Below are 16715 nucleotides of genomic sequence, written 5' to 3' on the forward strand. Positions count from 1 at the left end.
TGGGGGTGTCCCACGCTCACCTTAAATGGTATAATGGGTCCGGGAGTTCTGGGGGTGTCCCCTGCATCCTTTACATGATTGTGACGGCAAAACCACAGCATTTTTGCCACAATATTTTGTATCCACAGCCATTTTTGGTGTGATTTTAAGACATGGAACCAAAATGAGTTGAGTGTCATCAGTGTTGAGCAGAAAATGCCAATGCAGTGGGCGAGAGTTGCCAGGTTATTGGTTGAAAAGCCAGGGCAAGAGGTTACACCCCTGGGGAACACCATAGGTAGAGAGGAAGATAGGAAGGACCCAAGTTGGACCTGGGAGGGTCGATCAGAGAGGAAAGAGGTCAGACAGGCCTGAGCCTGATCAGTGATAACCAGGTTATCACAGAGGCGGTTGAGCAGGATGTTATGGTTGACTGTGTTGAAGGCAGAAGAGAGATCGAGTAGGATGAGGACAGTGGGAATTTTAGAGTCAAGGTTGGAGAGCAGATCTTCACGGATGTTCAGGAGAGCAGTTTCCATGCTTCTTGCAGCTCTGAAGCCAGACTGATGGTCATGGAGACAGCCAACAGAATCGGAATGAAGGTTAAGCTGAGAGATGGCCAGTTTTTCCAGGAGTTTGCCCAGAAAGGGAGTAATGGAAATTGGGTGATAGTTAGCAGGACAGGAAGGATCGGCTGTGGGTTTCCTGAGAAGAGGATGCACAAGGGAGTGCTTCATAGGGGAGTATCCTGAGGCAAAGGAGTGGTTGCAAAAATCGGCAAGGGCCGGAGCGAGGGTGTCAATATGGTCCTTGATGGTTTTAGAGGAACAGGGATGAACCTGTTTTGATAAGGCTCTAATAGATCAGACTTGTCTAGCAACGTCATCAGGGGAGAAAAGAGGAAACGACAAGAAGGATTGTGGGGTGATTATGGGGGGGGTCAGCAAGCACAGACTCTGAGGGAATAGGAAGGGGAGAGGAGGAGAGGGTGGACAGGATGTCCTGGGTTTTTGAGATAAAGTGAGAGGAAAGGGCATTGCAGAGAGCCTGGGAGGCAAGAGGAGGCTTAGAGACTGCAGCAGGTTTGGCAAGCTCCTTGCAGATTTCAAAGAGTTTGGCCGAGTTGTTAACTGCCGCAGAGACACAGGCTTGAATGTGGAGTCTCTTATTGGTGCGGACAGAGAGTCGGTATTACTTTTGGAGCAGGCGACAGGCCCGTTTGTCATAGGATGAGCAAGAAGCCCTCAATTTCCTCTCGGCCGTCCTACAGTGTGGCTAGGTCTGAGTCATACCAGGAATTGCACTTGGCTTTGGACTTCAAGCGGATCCTCAAGAGCATCAAGAGTATCAGAAATAGAAGAGTAGAGAAGGGACAGGGCTGTGTCCGGGTGTGAGTCAGGCAGAGGAAGTGGGGGGAGGGGGGAGAGAAGGTGGCAGTGAAAGCCTCTACTGACACACGCTTCGTAGGTCGGATGTCCGAGAAGGTAGGTGGCAATGTTGGGGTGGGCTTGGCTAGGGGCTAAGAGGGTGAGAGATGAGAGGAGAGAAGGCATTGGTCACTCCAGGAGAGAGGAGTGCTCAGAGAGATAGAGGGAGGCCAGAGGAGATCCGCTTTCCTGGCCTCTCTTCTGCATCTTGCTGCCTTTGCGCTCTACGCATGGATTTCGCACTGTGAAATCAGCTGTTCCTGGAGGCACCATCACGCCTGATCAGCTGTTTCCTGATCACTCGCTCTGTGCCTGATCCTCGCACTTCTGATCAGCTGTTCTCCTGAACAAGCGGCATTGAACTCCAGCTGAGCCCCATCTTGAAGGTAAGCCATGTGGCCCCAACATTGCCACAGGCCTTTCTTCAAAAACGAAAAACAAAGACTGCAATTGTATCCTCCATTTTATTTCATACTTGGGTATTTTACTTGCTTTGCACCGCCTTATTTGTTTGCTGTATACTTTTCTGAAGCATGTGTTGCAAACCACGTGCATTTTTAAATCATTGTGCTGCATTTTTCGCTGTATTGTCGAAGAAACAGGAACTATTTGAATGCATGAGGAAACCCTCAACCCCTTCTAAGATGGCTGCAGGCCTTTGATGCATTCTGCATAGCCTTTCAAGTCCCCTTACATTAACTTCCTGGGACTACATCAGCCAATTGGTGGGACCGGCAGACTGGACCCGGCCCACTCTACAAAGGCCCACTTCTAAGGCCCCTGTCAGCTTCCTGTCTGCTTATAGGCCGCTAAAAGAGTTCTATGCCACAGCCCAAACCTCAATGATGGTGCTACCCCTGGACTATTGGACTACCATGACTCTCCTACCTTATTCTGCATGGGTTAGTTCCCTCCTTCTTGATTTCCCTGTAGTTTCTTTCTCAGCGGGTACTCTCAGCTCTTCCTGTTATGTACTCTTTTGAAGCTGTTCTGTACTCACCTTAACCATCTGACGCCCACTATCAATTCCTTAACTACCTGGCCCTCATTTAACTTGAAAGTCAAACTTGGGTGTATTCTGCATTTAACTTTGGCCATTGATTGTAACCTGCTAGCCCAGTGACTGTTCTATACCGCTGTACTTGCTTTCTCCTCCCTCTGCCTCCTCTCTTTACACTCATGGCGCTTTCTGTTTCTCCCATCTATTCCAACTGCTTCTCTATCAACTATCCTTCCCTTCTCACTAAGTCTGGAAAGAAGAAATTTAAAAAGGATATCTTGGCCTCCAAACGGTATCACTACATAATATCCCCGCCAAAAATATTGCTGTAGATATGGCTGTTTGGTTCGCCATAGGCGATATTTTTTGGTGGGATATTATGTGGGAGCGGGGTTTGTGGGGGTGTCCCCCGCACATAAAAAAATTATGCAGGGGTTGCAGGAGTGTCCCCCGCAGGGTCGATGTGTGAATTTTGCCACAAAAATATGGCGAAATGGCACCGAGAAGTGGTTTTCACATTGCTGGTCCTCTATGGGCTGAGCAGGCGCACTACATGAATCATTAGACATCTGCAATGTAGAGCATACACTGTGGCAATAGAGTGCATTTTTAAAACCCAAGCATACACACATACATACACATATGCCTCCTAGCTCATACACAAATGCAGTTCCCCAGCCAGCATCCCCAATGGGCCTTCCAAGGTTGGGGAAGCAAAACACCACAGCTTTGCATGGCTCATTCGATACGCGAGGCTGAGGAACAGAACTGTGAAAGGGAAACAATGTTTCCCTTTGACAGTTCAAGATAGCCAAGGAGCGCTCCCTCAGCTGCATAAAGCAACTCAGTGAGTGCTCAGTGTTTACACTGGGCTGGCTCCTCCATTATAGGCGAGGTGCCCATGGGTCGTTGCAACCTTGCCCATTGTGGAAAAGCCACCACTGGTACACCGTCATTGAATTTATGCACAGGGTCAGTGTGGCTGGAAATGAAATACTGTTGACTTTGTCATGTACATAAACTGCACTGTTGTTAATGCAGTCATTTTGAACAAATTAAGGGACACATAGGGCCTCATTACACGGACGGCGGTGGACCAAGGTGCTATTAGCACCTTGGTCCATGCCAGTAAAATACCGGCACCGCCTTGGAGGAAAGGGGAATTACTGCCCTATTCCAAGGTTGGTGGGGCGGTAATTCCCCCTTCCCCCATTGCCCTTCCCCATTCCCATTTTTGCCCCATAGGGCATAATGGGAATGGGGAAGTTGCTAATTACGGCACAGCAAATTGCGGTACCGTAATTAGCTCCCTGGTCCCTTTGCGGGTTGGTTTTTAACGCAAAATGCAAAAAGCAGGCATTAAAGTCTCCAACCCGCAAAGGGACCTCGTAGTAAGGCGGTAAGGGTTAACGGTCATCGGTACCATTAACGGTGACCGTTAACCCTTACCGCCGTCCGTGTTATGAGGCCCATAGACATCCAACCGTAGAAGGCTAGCAGGGTAGCTCAGCTGACTTAGTGACTGTTGCTCAGATGTTATACATTTAAAACTGGCTGCAAACTATGAATTTTTGCAACTCCTTATAAACAAGTGCTATAAAATGTGTTTGTCCAGGGTGTGGGTTGGGCTGGTAGCTTGCTTATATTCAGGGCGAGGGTGGAGGAATTTCTTCCCCCATAGTGAGCATCAAATGTTTGCAGCCATGAACCCACAAACTGCGCTGTTGGTAATGCAGCCATTTTGAACACATTAAGGGCCACATAGACTTGCCCAACCGTAGAAGGCTACCAGGGTAGCTCAGCCGGCTTAGTGACTGTTGCTCAGATGTTATACATTTAAAACTGGCTACAAACCTTATTTTGCAATTCCTTATAAGCAAGCGCTATAAAATGTGTGCGTTGGGCTGGTAGCTTGCTTATGTTCAGGGTGAGGGTGGGGGAATTTCTACCCCCATGGTGAAAATCAAAAGTTGGCACCCATGAACCCACAGTTTAATTTCCTAATAACTGCTGTCACAAATATCCTGTGAAAAAACATAAAGGAAAGAACACAGAAATCACAGGGTATTTGTGTGACAGTCCGACAAAAAAATAAACCCATTTTAATGAAAACTAGTGAATGCAAGTTTAAGAAGCACGTTTCAGTTTGGAAATGTCTTGTTTTTTTTCTAAACCAGTGTAAGTGTGACATTTGGAAAACAATAGTGTCCCACCATATAGGTAGACTGCTTTTAACAGTGATGGCCCCATCCGAGTGATATCCATGGCCCATTAATTCCCATGGTGTCCCTTTCAGGGCCGAAGAAAGAACACAGGCTCAGCAAATATTGCCTGCAAATGCGCAAATGACGGCTGGACGAAGGAGCACCTTTAAGGCTCCTGGAAAGAGTTATTTGCCAGCAGGGGGCATGCCATCAATTAGGGGGCACAAAGCAGCCAATGGAGGGGCAATTACCACCCGATCTATTGATGCCAGCAATGCTCTTGGCTAGAAAGTCTTTGCTAATGAAGTGGGCCCACTTTGATTTCCGTTGCTTGAAGTGGACCTCACTTCATTATGAAAGTCCTACCAACAGGGGGCCGCAAAGCACACCATCGCGGGCCGCATATAACCCGTTGTGCACCCCAGGTATAGAAGAAGGAAACTGACAAGGAGGTGCCATTTGTGGTGTTAAAGGCTTTTATTATGAAGGTTGAAAAGCTACCTATACCCTTTTCTAGGAGTGATTTCCTTGCCTCACCCCCAAAGTAAAGGAAACTGTCAGAATGTCCTGTCCAAACAAAGCTATCTCCACAGTCATGTGTCTAGATCCTATTCTAACCCTCGCACTACCTTCAGAATGTCCTGTCCAAACAAAAGTATATCCACAGTCATGTGTCTAGATTCTATTCTAACCCTCGCACTACCTTCAGAATGTCCTGTCCAAACAAAGCTATCTCCACAGTCATGTGTCTAGATCCTATTCTAACCCTCGCACTACCTTCAGAATGTCCTGTCCAAACAAAAGTATATCCACAGTCATGTGTCTAGATTCTATTCTAACCCTCGCACTACCTTCAGAATGTCCTGTCCAAACAAAGCTATCTCCACAGTCATGTGTCTAGATCCTATTCTAACCCTCGCACTACCTTCAGAATGTCCTGTCCAAACAAAAGTATATCCACAGTCATGTGTCTAGATTCTATTCTAACCCTCGCACTACCTTCAGAATGTCCTGTCCAAACAAAAGTATTTCCACAGTCATGTGTCTAGATTCTATTCTAACCATCACACTACTGTCAGAATGTCCTGTCCAAACAAATGTAACTCCACAGTCATGTGTCTTAATCTTATTCTAACCCTCACACTACAAAATAATACTGTAATCCAGCAGAAAGTTCCTCTACCAGGAGAATGACTCCCTTCTCCTGGTATGCTCCACTTCATGTATGCAACAAAGTTCTCTTGATGCCAACAAAAGTCAGGGCGAATGACTCCCTTCCCCTGATGTCCGTACTTTGGATCAGTTTGTGAATACAGTCAGTTGCTAAGGACAGGAGAATGACTTTCTTCCCCTGGTCTCTTATCCTCAATTGGCAACAAAAAGTTACTTATTAGGGTTTGCCACTCTTTCCAGGTTCTGGCCAACTTGATCCCTGCTTTCTCTTTGTTGGGGTCCCAGACCCTTCTGTGGATGTCAGTGGGTTTGGTCTCCCCAATGTGATGAGGAAGATCCTCTTTTAGACTGTGTTCGTTACTTCAGGGGTCCCAGACCCTTCTCTACTGGTCAGTGGTTTTTCTCCCCCCACTGAGATGAGGAAGAGGTCCTCTTATGCTCAGGTTATTCTCTTCAGGGTCCCAGACCCTTCTCCATTGGTTAGTGGTTTCTCCCCAACGAGATGAGGAGGGTTTCATCTTATGCTCAAGTTATTTTCTTCTTGGTCCCACACCCTTCTCTGGTGATCAGTAGTTTCTCTCTCCCCATTGAGATGAGGAAGATCCTCTTTTAGACTGTGTTCATTACTTCATGGGTTCCAGACCCTTCTCTACTGGTCAGTGTTTTCTCTCCACTGAGATGAGGAAGATGTCCCTTATGCTCAGGTTTTTTTTTCAGGGTCCCAGACCCTTCTCTGATGGTCAATGGTTTTGCTCTTCCCCACTAAGGCGAGGAAGATGTCCTCTTATCTTCAGGTTATTTTCCTTAGAGTCACAGACCCTTTCCTGTTTATGCCCGTAAATGTCCTATTATTGGGCCGTTGAAAAGCCACCTCAGCCTCTGTGTCAACCCCTGTGTCCCCTCTGCTCCCATTCCCCTCTTACTTACTCCAGGGCTTTGATACATCACTAGGGCTTCCGGAGACCGGAGCACACCTTTGCGGCTCCTTGGGCTTCTTTCCTCTGCACTCGCAGCTTTGCAGCGTCTTCCTGGCTTTGGGATTTGGTCCGGCCACCACGCGGCTGGCAGAGAACTTACTCTGCGTTGTCCTGCCACTCTCCGCTTCTCTCCGGGCACTGTTCCATGTTCAAATCTCCCGTGCTGGAGAATTCAAATGCTGACTGCTTTCCCCAAAAAAGTTTGGACACTGCTGTACCTGCCACGGCGGTGCTTCTCCTCTGAGTGAGTGCTTCTTCCCTGTTTGTGTCAAATCCTTTGTCCCTTCTACGCGGAAGGCTCGAAGGCTGTTCACAGTTCCATGGACTCTTCTTCATGCCTCTACGCATCCCCCTCATCTCAGTACTTGAGAAAAAGGTATTCTTCGTGTTATTCACAATCCTCTTCGTCTTAGTAGTTGTTACTGTCATAGGGTCTACAGATGTACCTGTAGGCATTAGGTAGAGGGTTGTTTGTGAGGAGGGAGGAGGTTGTCCATGGAGGGAGTCCCTCCCCATGAGGTCCTCCCGCATGAAACCGCCCCTAGGGGGAATATTGGGTAGTGGCCCACCTCCCTAGCCTGATGGGACGGGTCTCCCTCCCGGGGAGAAGGGACCATACCTTGTGACTCATCACATAATTGAACTTGTGTTTGCATGATAAAGTACTGTTTAACATGAGTGATAACAGAGGGGAGGCCACACATGCAGTACACCATCATCCCACAAAATAATCACTAATAGTTTCCTGGACTATGGCTTCCATTAAAAGCCATCAACAACTATTTACTTTTCCAAATGCAATATCCCCCAGCTGTGGCCTCACGGCAGAGGATTATGGAATTCATAATCCGCTGCAGTAACATCAGGGCAGGGGGATACAACATTTACGCAACCTTCAAGGGATGTCTTAAGACTCGAGGAAAGCAGGGAACGCCCAGCACCCCACACATCACTGACTGCTTGTGAGAGCTGTGGCTTCTGCAAGGTCAAAGGCCACACTGCCGGAGACACTGCAGCAGCCACAGATCTTCCCATCTATCTGACTCACGGCCCCCGCACTGTCAGGGAGCCGCACCAGTAGGGAGGTGGTGTTGATGGTGAGAGAGAAGTGGGTACATCTTTGCTGCATGGGGGTGGCTTGCTTTATTTTGTAAGTTGCATGTAGTTCCTTTATGCGTTTCCACTCCACCGTGGGGTACTGGGGGACACTGCACGGTTGTGCAAGGGATGAATGAGGGCTAAAGGCACCATGGCATTCTATATGGGCAGCCATGTACTGCAGGGCACATTCCACATTGGGGTTCAGTGACGGCTTGAGTTTCAATCTCACTGTCTATAGGATTTGACTCTGAACCCCCAGGTGGAGCACATCCCTGCAGTTGAAAGCTCCCATCTGTAATTCTACATATTTCACATGAATGTAGTAGCCATGCATGTTGCTGACGAGCAATGTTGACTAGACGTTGTAAATCGGGCAGTATTCTCCAAGCAAGTATATTTTGCCCATTTCTCTCTCCTGATTGGTGAGTGCTCTGAAGGGGCTATATTTATATATTCATGAGGATTGGACTGTGCTGAGGTTTCAGGCCCCTGCTTTTCACTCCTAAAATGAATCTGAGGCAATACACAAATGGCTTCACTCAGGATCACCCAATGAGTTTGTCAGTGGGGAGTAAAGTGAGAATGAATGGCTCTGCCCTGAGTCTACTGATATTTAGGCTGTACAGTGATATAAAATAATATGTGGAACCTCTGTTTCTTTCCACAGAGAGTGAGCAGCCATGAGGTACATGTTCTGGAGAAGGACCACAAGAGTACCGAATGTGATGAGCACTTTCATCCGGCGTCAAACCTGGAAATACATCATACTTCCCACATAGTAGAAAGTACATTAGACTGTTTGGAGTGTGAGAAAAGCTTAATTCAGAGTTCAAATCTGTACCAGCATCAGAAGACGCACACCAGGGCGAAGCCCTATGAATGCACAGGGTGCAAGAAAAGCTTCAAGGACCGCTCAACTCTGATCACGCATTCTAGGATCCATACTGGGGAGAGGCCCTATCAATGCACAGAGTGCAAGAAAAGCTTCAGCGACTCCTCAACTCTGGTCACACATCTTAGGATCCATACTGGGGAAAAGCCCTTTGGGTGTACGGAATGTGGTAAGCACTTCAATCGGGTGTCAAATTTGAGGTCTCACCAGAGATCCCACACCGGAGAAAAACCATACCAATGTAAAGAGTGTGAGAAAAGGTTTAGTCACAGCTCAAATCTGTACCAGCATCAGACGATCCATATGAGGGAGAAGCCCTATGAATGCACAGAGTGCAAGAAATGCTTCAAGGAACGCTCAACTCTGATCAGACATCTTACCACCCATACTGGGGAAAAGCCCTATGGGTGCACGGAATGTGGTAAGAACTTCAGTCAAGCATCAACCCTGAGGAATCATCATAGATCTCACACCGGAGAGAAACCATATCAATGTACAGAGTGTAACAAAAGCTTCACTAACAGCTCTCACCTAAACGAGCATCAGAAGATCCATGCTGGGGGGCAACCATACCAGTGTAAAGATTGTAGGAAAATCTTCTCTCAGCACTCACAACTAAACCAGCATCAGAAGATCCATGCTGGTGGGCAACCATACCAGTGTAAAGATTGTGGGAAAAGCTTCACTCAGCGCTCACAACTAAATCAGCATCAGAAGATCCATACTGGGGAGCAACCATACCAGTGTACGGAGTGTGAGAAACGGTTCAGTCGTAGCTCAAATCTGTACCAGCACCAGAAGATCCATACTGGGGAGCGACCATACCAGTGTACTGAGTGTGAGAAAACATTCACTGTGAGGGCAAATATGCAGCGACATCAAAATATCCATACTGGGGAGCGACCATACCAGTGTATGGAGTGTGACAAAAGCTTCACTCAGAGCTCACATCTGTACGAGCATCAGAAGATCCATACTGGGGAGCGACCATTCCAGTGTACAGAGTGTGAGAAAAGGTTCACGCAGAGCTCATACCTGAACCAGCATCAGAAGAGCCATACAGGAGAGAAGCCCTTTCAATGCACTGCATGCAAAAAAGGCTTCAGGGACGCCTCATCCCTGGGCAGACATCTAAGGATCCATACTGGGGAAAAGCCCTATCGGTGCACAGAATGTGGTAAACACTTTAATCTATCATCAACCCTCAGATCACATCTGAAATGCCACACTGGAGAGAAGCCACACCAGTGTAGGGAGTGTGGGAAAAGCTTCAGTAATAGCTCACACTTAAACCGTCATTGTAAAATCCATACTGGGGAGCCACCATACCGGTGTGATAAAAGCCTCAGTAACAGCTCAAACATGTACCAGCATCAGAAGAGCCGTGCAGATACATGCAGTCTCTTAGGTCCTCAATGCGATATCAATCTTGAGGCAATATCAGGGATCTCAAACAAGGTGTGCGCCCAAGGTGGTTGCAACAGTACCATTCCTTCATAAATGAACAATGCCCCTGCTCTGGTGTCAGTCTCCTGTGAATAGTCAGTTGTAATGTCTGAGAGGCTCCAGCAGTTGTTTAAATATTTACCCACCCATTGACTGCCTATGGCCATGCTAATCTCTATGGCTAATCCCACCCACTACTCTGCCCCAGCTGTGCCCTAAACTCATCCTCCTGGTTTCTCTTTAAGTCAGCTATATCAAGCAGAGACATCAAACGTCCTGCCAGTGTAATTTCTAAGCAGTCTACTGAGAGTGAATGGCTTAATTGCAGTTGAAAATACTCTACTGGTTTAGTGAACATATCTTAACCAATTATACCTTCCTTCACTTAGTGTATATCTTTTTTAGATTTTTTTTTTTTAGCTTCATGATTTATGGTTTATTACAAACCTTTATCATACAAACATACATTCTTTATTCCCTTCATATCCACTCCAGTTAAGGGAATTTGCAATCCCATTAAATGTTTAATTGAAACGACTCCTTTAAAATTTTAAATTGTTATCAAACAGACTGCGGCTGTAAGATTTTCCTCTTTTAGGAAGAAAGTCCACATTTCTTCTGCCTCCATTGATTGACGATCTGCAATCAGTTTGCCCATGTGTTTTTCTTAATTCGGTCAAGCCTCGACAGAACAGTGTTGCATGCTTTAATGTCTCATTCACGTTTCTGTTGAAGCAAAATCTACATCCCATGGTGACTGAATTCCTATAGCTCTGCAAGAGCTGATTCGTGGCAAATAGGCCCAGTCTAAAATGCATACACTGTACCATGCATTGGGAGCCTTGGTTACATACTTACGGACGCCGCCCAAGCCTTCCTTTCACTTCTTAAAGCATTCAGCAAACGGGGGAACGTTTTTTTCCTCTTGGGATTTGATCCAATCATCTTGCCATCTTGCCTCTCGGGAGGATAGCTCAGGGGCATCCTGCTCGCTTTCGAAGCAAGACGACACAGAGCAACACAGGTTCGATCCCCGGGTCTACTTTTAGAAACCTCTGGGTATTAAGCGCGTTATAAATAACCTATCATATCTTCCATTTCACCTTCCCCGGGATGTTAATCAGCTCATCTAGATCAGATTGCAAGTACTCTAGGGTCAGCCGACATCCGTTAGTCCACTGATCTAATAGAGTATTACGACCTCTAATCAATTTTTTCTTCAAGATTTGATAGGCTCCAGCCGGGAGGGGCAACATGCACTTATGAAAGAGGGCCAACGTTTTCCATGTCGCGCCTTCCTTGTAGCGAGTTGAGACCCAATTCATATATAATCAATGCAGTTGAGATTAGGTTCGAATGCTTCAAGATTTTCCTCTAAAAAGTGCCCTCCAATGAAGGCCAAGTTTCCCAAGCGGTCAATGGAAATCTTTCAGCTCTGTTTATTAAAGAGGGAACCACTTTTAATGTATAGAAGGACAGCTCCAGTAAAATGGAAAACTTGCCATATTTCCTTTGGATCAACCTACCTTGCCCGGTCAAGATATTCATCCTAGATTTCAGGGCCAGCTTTTGTGGTTGGTCGATCATACTGTTGTTAATAAGGGCCCCTAGGTATGTGACCTGAGTGATCTGAACCAGCCGTTCTCGGCCAACATATTTATTATTATTTATTCAGATATGTAGAGCGCACGTCAGCCCAGGGGCATTGTGGCGCTTGTTACAGTCATATCTTGGTTACACATAATACAATACAAATAATACAATATTAACAAAGAATACATTATTTACAGTGGAACATGTGGTATTAGTACAAGAAGCAATGCAGCATATTTACATGGATTCGCAGGGGTCACATTATTGTGCAAGGAAAGAGGTCTTCAGTTTCCTACGAAAAATCAGGAGCGAGCGTTTACCATTTAAACAAAGGCTTTGCCCTGCCGTTTTGCAGACCCAGGACCATAATGTTTGTTTTTGGAGAGTTAATTGACAGTCATTGGTATTCATGTATTTCTGAAGGCGGCCTAGACTCCTCTGCAGTCCTATGGGGGTTCCGTCAATAAGCACAAGGTCATCTGCATAGAGCATCCTTGCAAGCTTTTCTTTGCCAATCTTTGGTGGGAATGCTCTCGCCTTGTCTAACGATTACCCCATGTCCGAGGGGAACATGCTAAAGAAGGTCGAGGCCAATAGGCACCCCTGTTTCAGACCTCTGTAGGTGTAAATAGGTCTGATCAGAAGATCCTGCGAATGTAGTCATACTTGCACACTCGTTGATTCGTAGAGGGACTTGATGGTGTCCAGCAAGACAGCCGGACAGTTTCAGGCCTCCTTTTTTGCCCACAGCAGTTGGCGATCTGCACTGTCGGAGGCCTTTCTCAGATCGACTAAGGCCAGGTAAATGTTTGTGTTGCTGTTAAAGGCCTTCCCGTTCAGAATGTTCTGCAAGAAGGGGATCAGGTCTGTGCCCACTCCCTTGGTGAAACCCGTTTGCCTAGGATCCTCTCTCCTTGCTGCCCTAATCCAGGTCTGTAATTGCTTCAAAAGAAAGGCAGCGAACAATTTACCCAGGACGTCTAAGAGGGCAATCGGTCGGTAGTTGGAAGGATCCGCCCTATTGCCCCAGTTGTAGATTGGAACGATTATCGCCTTTCCCCATGATCCCGGGATCTCCCAGGTTCTCATGATCTGATGAAAAAGATCAAGAATAAAGGGGATCCAGGCTTTGCCAATGCTTATCTTACTACTATGTGGCTAAACATACTTAGGAATACCATTATTGTGGCATTCTCTCTCTCTCTCTCTCTCTCTCTCTCTCTCTCTCCCTCTCTCTCTCCCTCTCCCTCTCCCTCTCTCTCTCTCTCTCTCTCTCTCTCTCTCTCTCTCTCTCTTTCTCACACACACACACTCTCACATACACACACCCCTCACTCTTACCCCACTCCCACTCCCTCTAACTCACACTCCCACCCCACCCCAAAGCAAGCACACTCAATTGGAAATAACCTCTTAGGCGCTGGTCTTGACTTCCTTTGCATATCATCTGAATTCATCTGGAGTGTAATGTAATTCAGGATGGATTGACTATGAATTTTCAGTGGAATTTATGTATCAGGATGCAATTATTTTGGGCACTGTTAATTATTATGTTTTTCCATTCTTTCTGTGTGTTCTGAAGAGTGAAATGTTAGCAGAAACACTTGTCCATTTAAGATATGTGTTTTGCCTGCTAGGATAACCTGCTGTTTCAATTCACAATACAGTGCCCTCTAGGAATCGTTCAAGCTAACCTTGAATTGCCTTGAAGTGTTGCTATTTAGCAGTTTTGCACTTTGCATTTTGTTAATGGCACAAAGCCGCATTTGGTATCTGAGAATATAGCGAAGGTGTTTCTGAAATAACAATTAATGACATCCATTGCTTTAAAATGTTGTTTCTGCATGGCTGCCACTTGGCCCAGGTGTCAGCCAGGCTTGGCTTTTTACAGTGAGAGAGCTCTCATATGTCCCCGATGCCATGCTTGGGAAGGTCATCCAGTTCTGATTTTTCAGAAGACAGGACTACATGGTGTTCCTCGGTTCTTCAAGAAGAGGGGCACAAAGAGTTGTGGATTACGGGGTACACACACACACCACTCTTGCTCTGCCAGTCCAAGTGTCTTCACATCACAAGCTCCCGAGGAGCTGAAAGAAATCTAGAAGTCTTGAGGTGAACTGAAAACTAAAGGGTTTATTTTAGAAGTAGTCAATCTTGCACCATACAGGGACCCTATACCCCAGAATATTGTACAGAGGATATGGCTCATGTACCCATCTAGCTGTGAGGTTAGAGGGTACTGTGGGGAGTTGCTTTATGAGGTGTAGGGTTAGCGAATATTCTGGGGAGCTGTTCTCCGAGGTGTGGGGTTGGATGCCGTTGGAGAGTATTGAGGGAGCTGGTCTCGGAGGTGCTCTCTGCCACTAAACTCTTGTACTACGTAAAGTCCCAGACTCCAATGTTTTTGAGAAACAAATCACCTGCAGCACCATGGGACACCAAGTCCCAGAATGACTAGCATGGAGTGTCAGGACTGGACTGATATACCAAAGTCAAGCCTCAGCAGCCATCGCTTCCACTGATGATTTCACTCGTCTTTTCATGGTGCAGGGTTTTGTCGCCGAAAGGATATCATCAGAGCCCAAACTCTCTAGATTTTCTTACAAGAAATGTATGATGTGGTATTTCAAGTACATTTACTAGTCCATGATTCAAGTTTCTGGAATTAGAATTGTGGGTTGTAATCTGGCAGGTGGCTAAATGGGAACTCATATTAGGTAGAATTGTGTTAAGTCCTTCTGGCACATTGGGGCTCATTACACATTTGCTGGTATCTCAGTGGTAAATCTGCCGAGGTACCACCAAACTGTATTAATGTTACTGCCAATTGGCCCGGTGCTTTTACTGCCGGATTCCAAGTGGTAGAGGCGGTGTTAGTACCCATTGGACTCCAAGGACTCCACAGGGGATTACTGCGGAATTTGACCGAAAGGTCGCAGATTTACCGCCAGCTCATGGCTGAAAGTTAATCCTCCAGCTTTCCTCCAAACTGATAGTTGGGCGTCTCGGTACTGCAGCAGTAATGGTATAAACGCTGCATGTTTACTGCACCACCCAACTCATAATGAGCCCCATTGGGGATTTTCTTGGGTGGTTCGTCTGTGTGCTTGTGTAGTTTCACGAAATGAATGTCCAGGATGAGAGGACGGATGTGGATGAGTATTTTACAGACATGGGGTTTCTCTTGCCTGAATGGTAACGTTGTGGGAGACATCCCCCTAGTTATTCTTGAAAGCCTGGATCTCTGGTTGCAACAATTGACTACATATTTGTGACCAAAGAGATATTCCAGCAATGCAAGCCCTTAGAGATTGCAAATATTGTTTGTAGTGATCATCACTTAGTGATTATGACTTGGGGCGTCAACTGTAGGCAAACTGGGACTCAAAGTATACTCCAGCTGTCGCCATTAGTAACGGTGGCAGTAGATTGACTTGGGGCAACCAAAATAAGTCAGTGTTGAACACGGCTGTGGATAGTGCATTACAAAATGAAGACATGGACGCTTACTTTGCAGCTTGTGATTATACTCCGATGTTAATACCTTTTTCTTAATCCACTGCAAGTGAGATATACATCTGGTAGCAACAGAAGGCATGTACTTGATAAAGAGGTGTAGGATAAGAAATGGGTCTTGTGCGCTAATTAGTGCCGTGTGTCCCTTTGTGCCCCCGGTGGTAATGAGACTGTTGGTAAACTGAGTTGGGCCTGACATCATTGGACGCTATTGTAAAATGGAGGATTCTATCCTTTTTTAGGAAGTTGTAATGGCTACTGATCATGTTTTATGGGCAATTTTAAATCGTTTAGCCTCTGATCCAAATGAGGTGGTTCTTAACCTTTGGATCCCTTATTGTAATACCTTGTTATCGATGTTAGAAACATCTGTTGCAACATTGGTGATTCCATCTGTAAGTGTTAAAACAAAACTCTGGAGACATGATTGAATCTTGACTATAGCGGAATGTGGACAGTATAACTATTTCCTCAAATTACAGCTGTGAGAAAAAACTCCAAAACGTTTCCTGATGGGAGGTGGAGAATGCAAATTTCGTAGGCTTTGATTTCATCTGTATCCAAATAATGAGATATTGGGGGCCTGCAATCACATAGAAAGGGAAAAGAGACTTTGGAAAGTCCAGGTGCTGGAAACTTGTTCGAGTGTTCGGCTCTGCGAGAGTTAAGGCTTAAGCATGTTGATCATTTGATTTGTCATTTTAGAACAGTCTCTTCTGATGACCTTTAGGTTCAAATTATATCTGGCTCCCAAATCTCTTGGGCACTTGTGGCCCTAAGATTCAAAAACTGATTGTTTTCAATTCTTACATTTATAAATCAGTATGCGATCAACATGGGTTTTTCTTATGAATTTGTGATTCAGATTTTATGTTTTTTTATTTATGTTTGGCATAATGATCTGTATGGAAGCAGGTTCTTAATTTAAATGCTTAATTGTATTCTATTTTGTTATATAGTGTATAAGGTTCGTTAAGTCAAATTCACAAACAAAAAAATAAATTCTAGACATTTTGTTATTAAAGTGTGGGTTATTAAATTCCTAAGTTTGTAATAGTTGATTTCTGAAGCTTATTAAAGATTTTTGGGGAATTCCATATTAGAGTGTGTCTTCAGGGGACTGAGTTTACACCCAGACAATGTATCTAACTCTTTGGCTAATAATAATGGATTCCTTTGAATGATCAATTTCTGATATTGCGCCCAATAAATCTTCTGCACCTGAGAGAACGTCCCTATTATATGACTGAGAGTGAAGGAGAATTCTAGAGGGAGTTCCACGTGTCAATATTGTCTCCTCTACATCATGTTTATCTGTAAAGCCTTGGGCCTCAGGATGGGGAGTGTCTTGGTTCAGGCCACAAGTGTTAAACACAAGGATTCATGGAATGGGGCGCAGAAATGATA

The 16715-nt window shown here is 45.6% G+C and overlaps 1 protein-coding gene across 2 annotated transcripts in view; it reads left to right on the forward strand.

Annotated features, from left to right (window-relative positions):
* LOC138489372 (zinc finger protein 420-like) overlaps positions 1 to 16362 on the forward strand; it is a 106665-nt gene extending 90303 nt beyond the window's left edge. For both annotated transcript variants that reach the window (XM_069617089.1, XM_069617088.1), the window contains exon 2: positions 8529 to 16362. In XM_069617089.1, coding sequence (XP_069473190.1) covers positions 8529 to 10253 — 1725 coding nt within the window. In that variant the 3' untranslated portion in view covers positions 10254 to 16362. The remainder of the gene's footprint in view (positions 1 to 8528) is intronic.
* Positions 16363 to 16715: the final 353 nt, after the last annotated feature.

This window comes from Ambystoma mexicanum, chromosome 9 (assembly GCF_040938575.1).
Source record: "Ambystoma mexicanum isolate Mex_15411 chromosome 9, UKY_AmexF1_1, whole genome shotgun sequence".
Lineage (NCBI taxonomy): Eukaryota > Metazoa > Chordata > Amphibia > Caudata > Ambystomatidae > Ambystoma > Ambystoma mexicanum.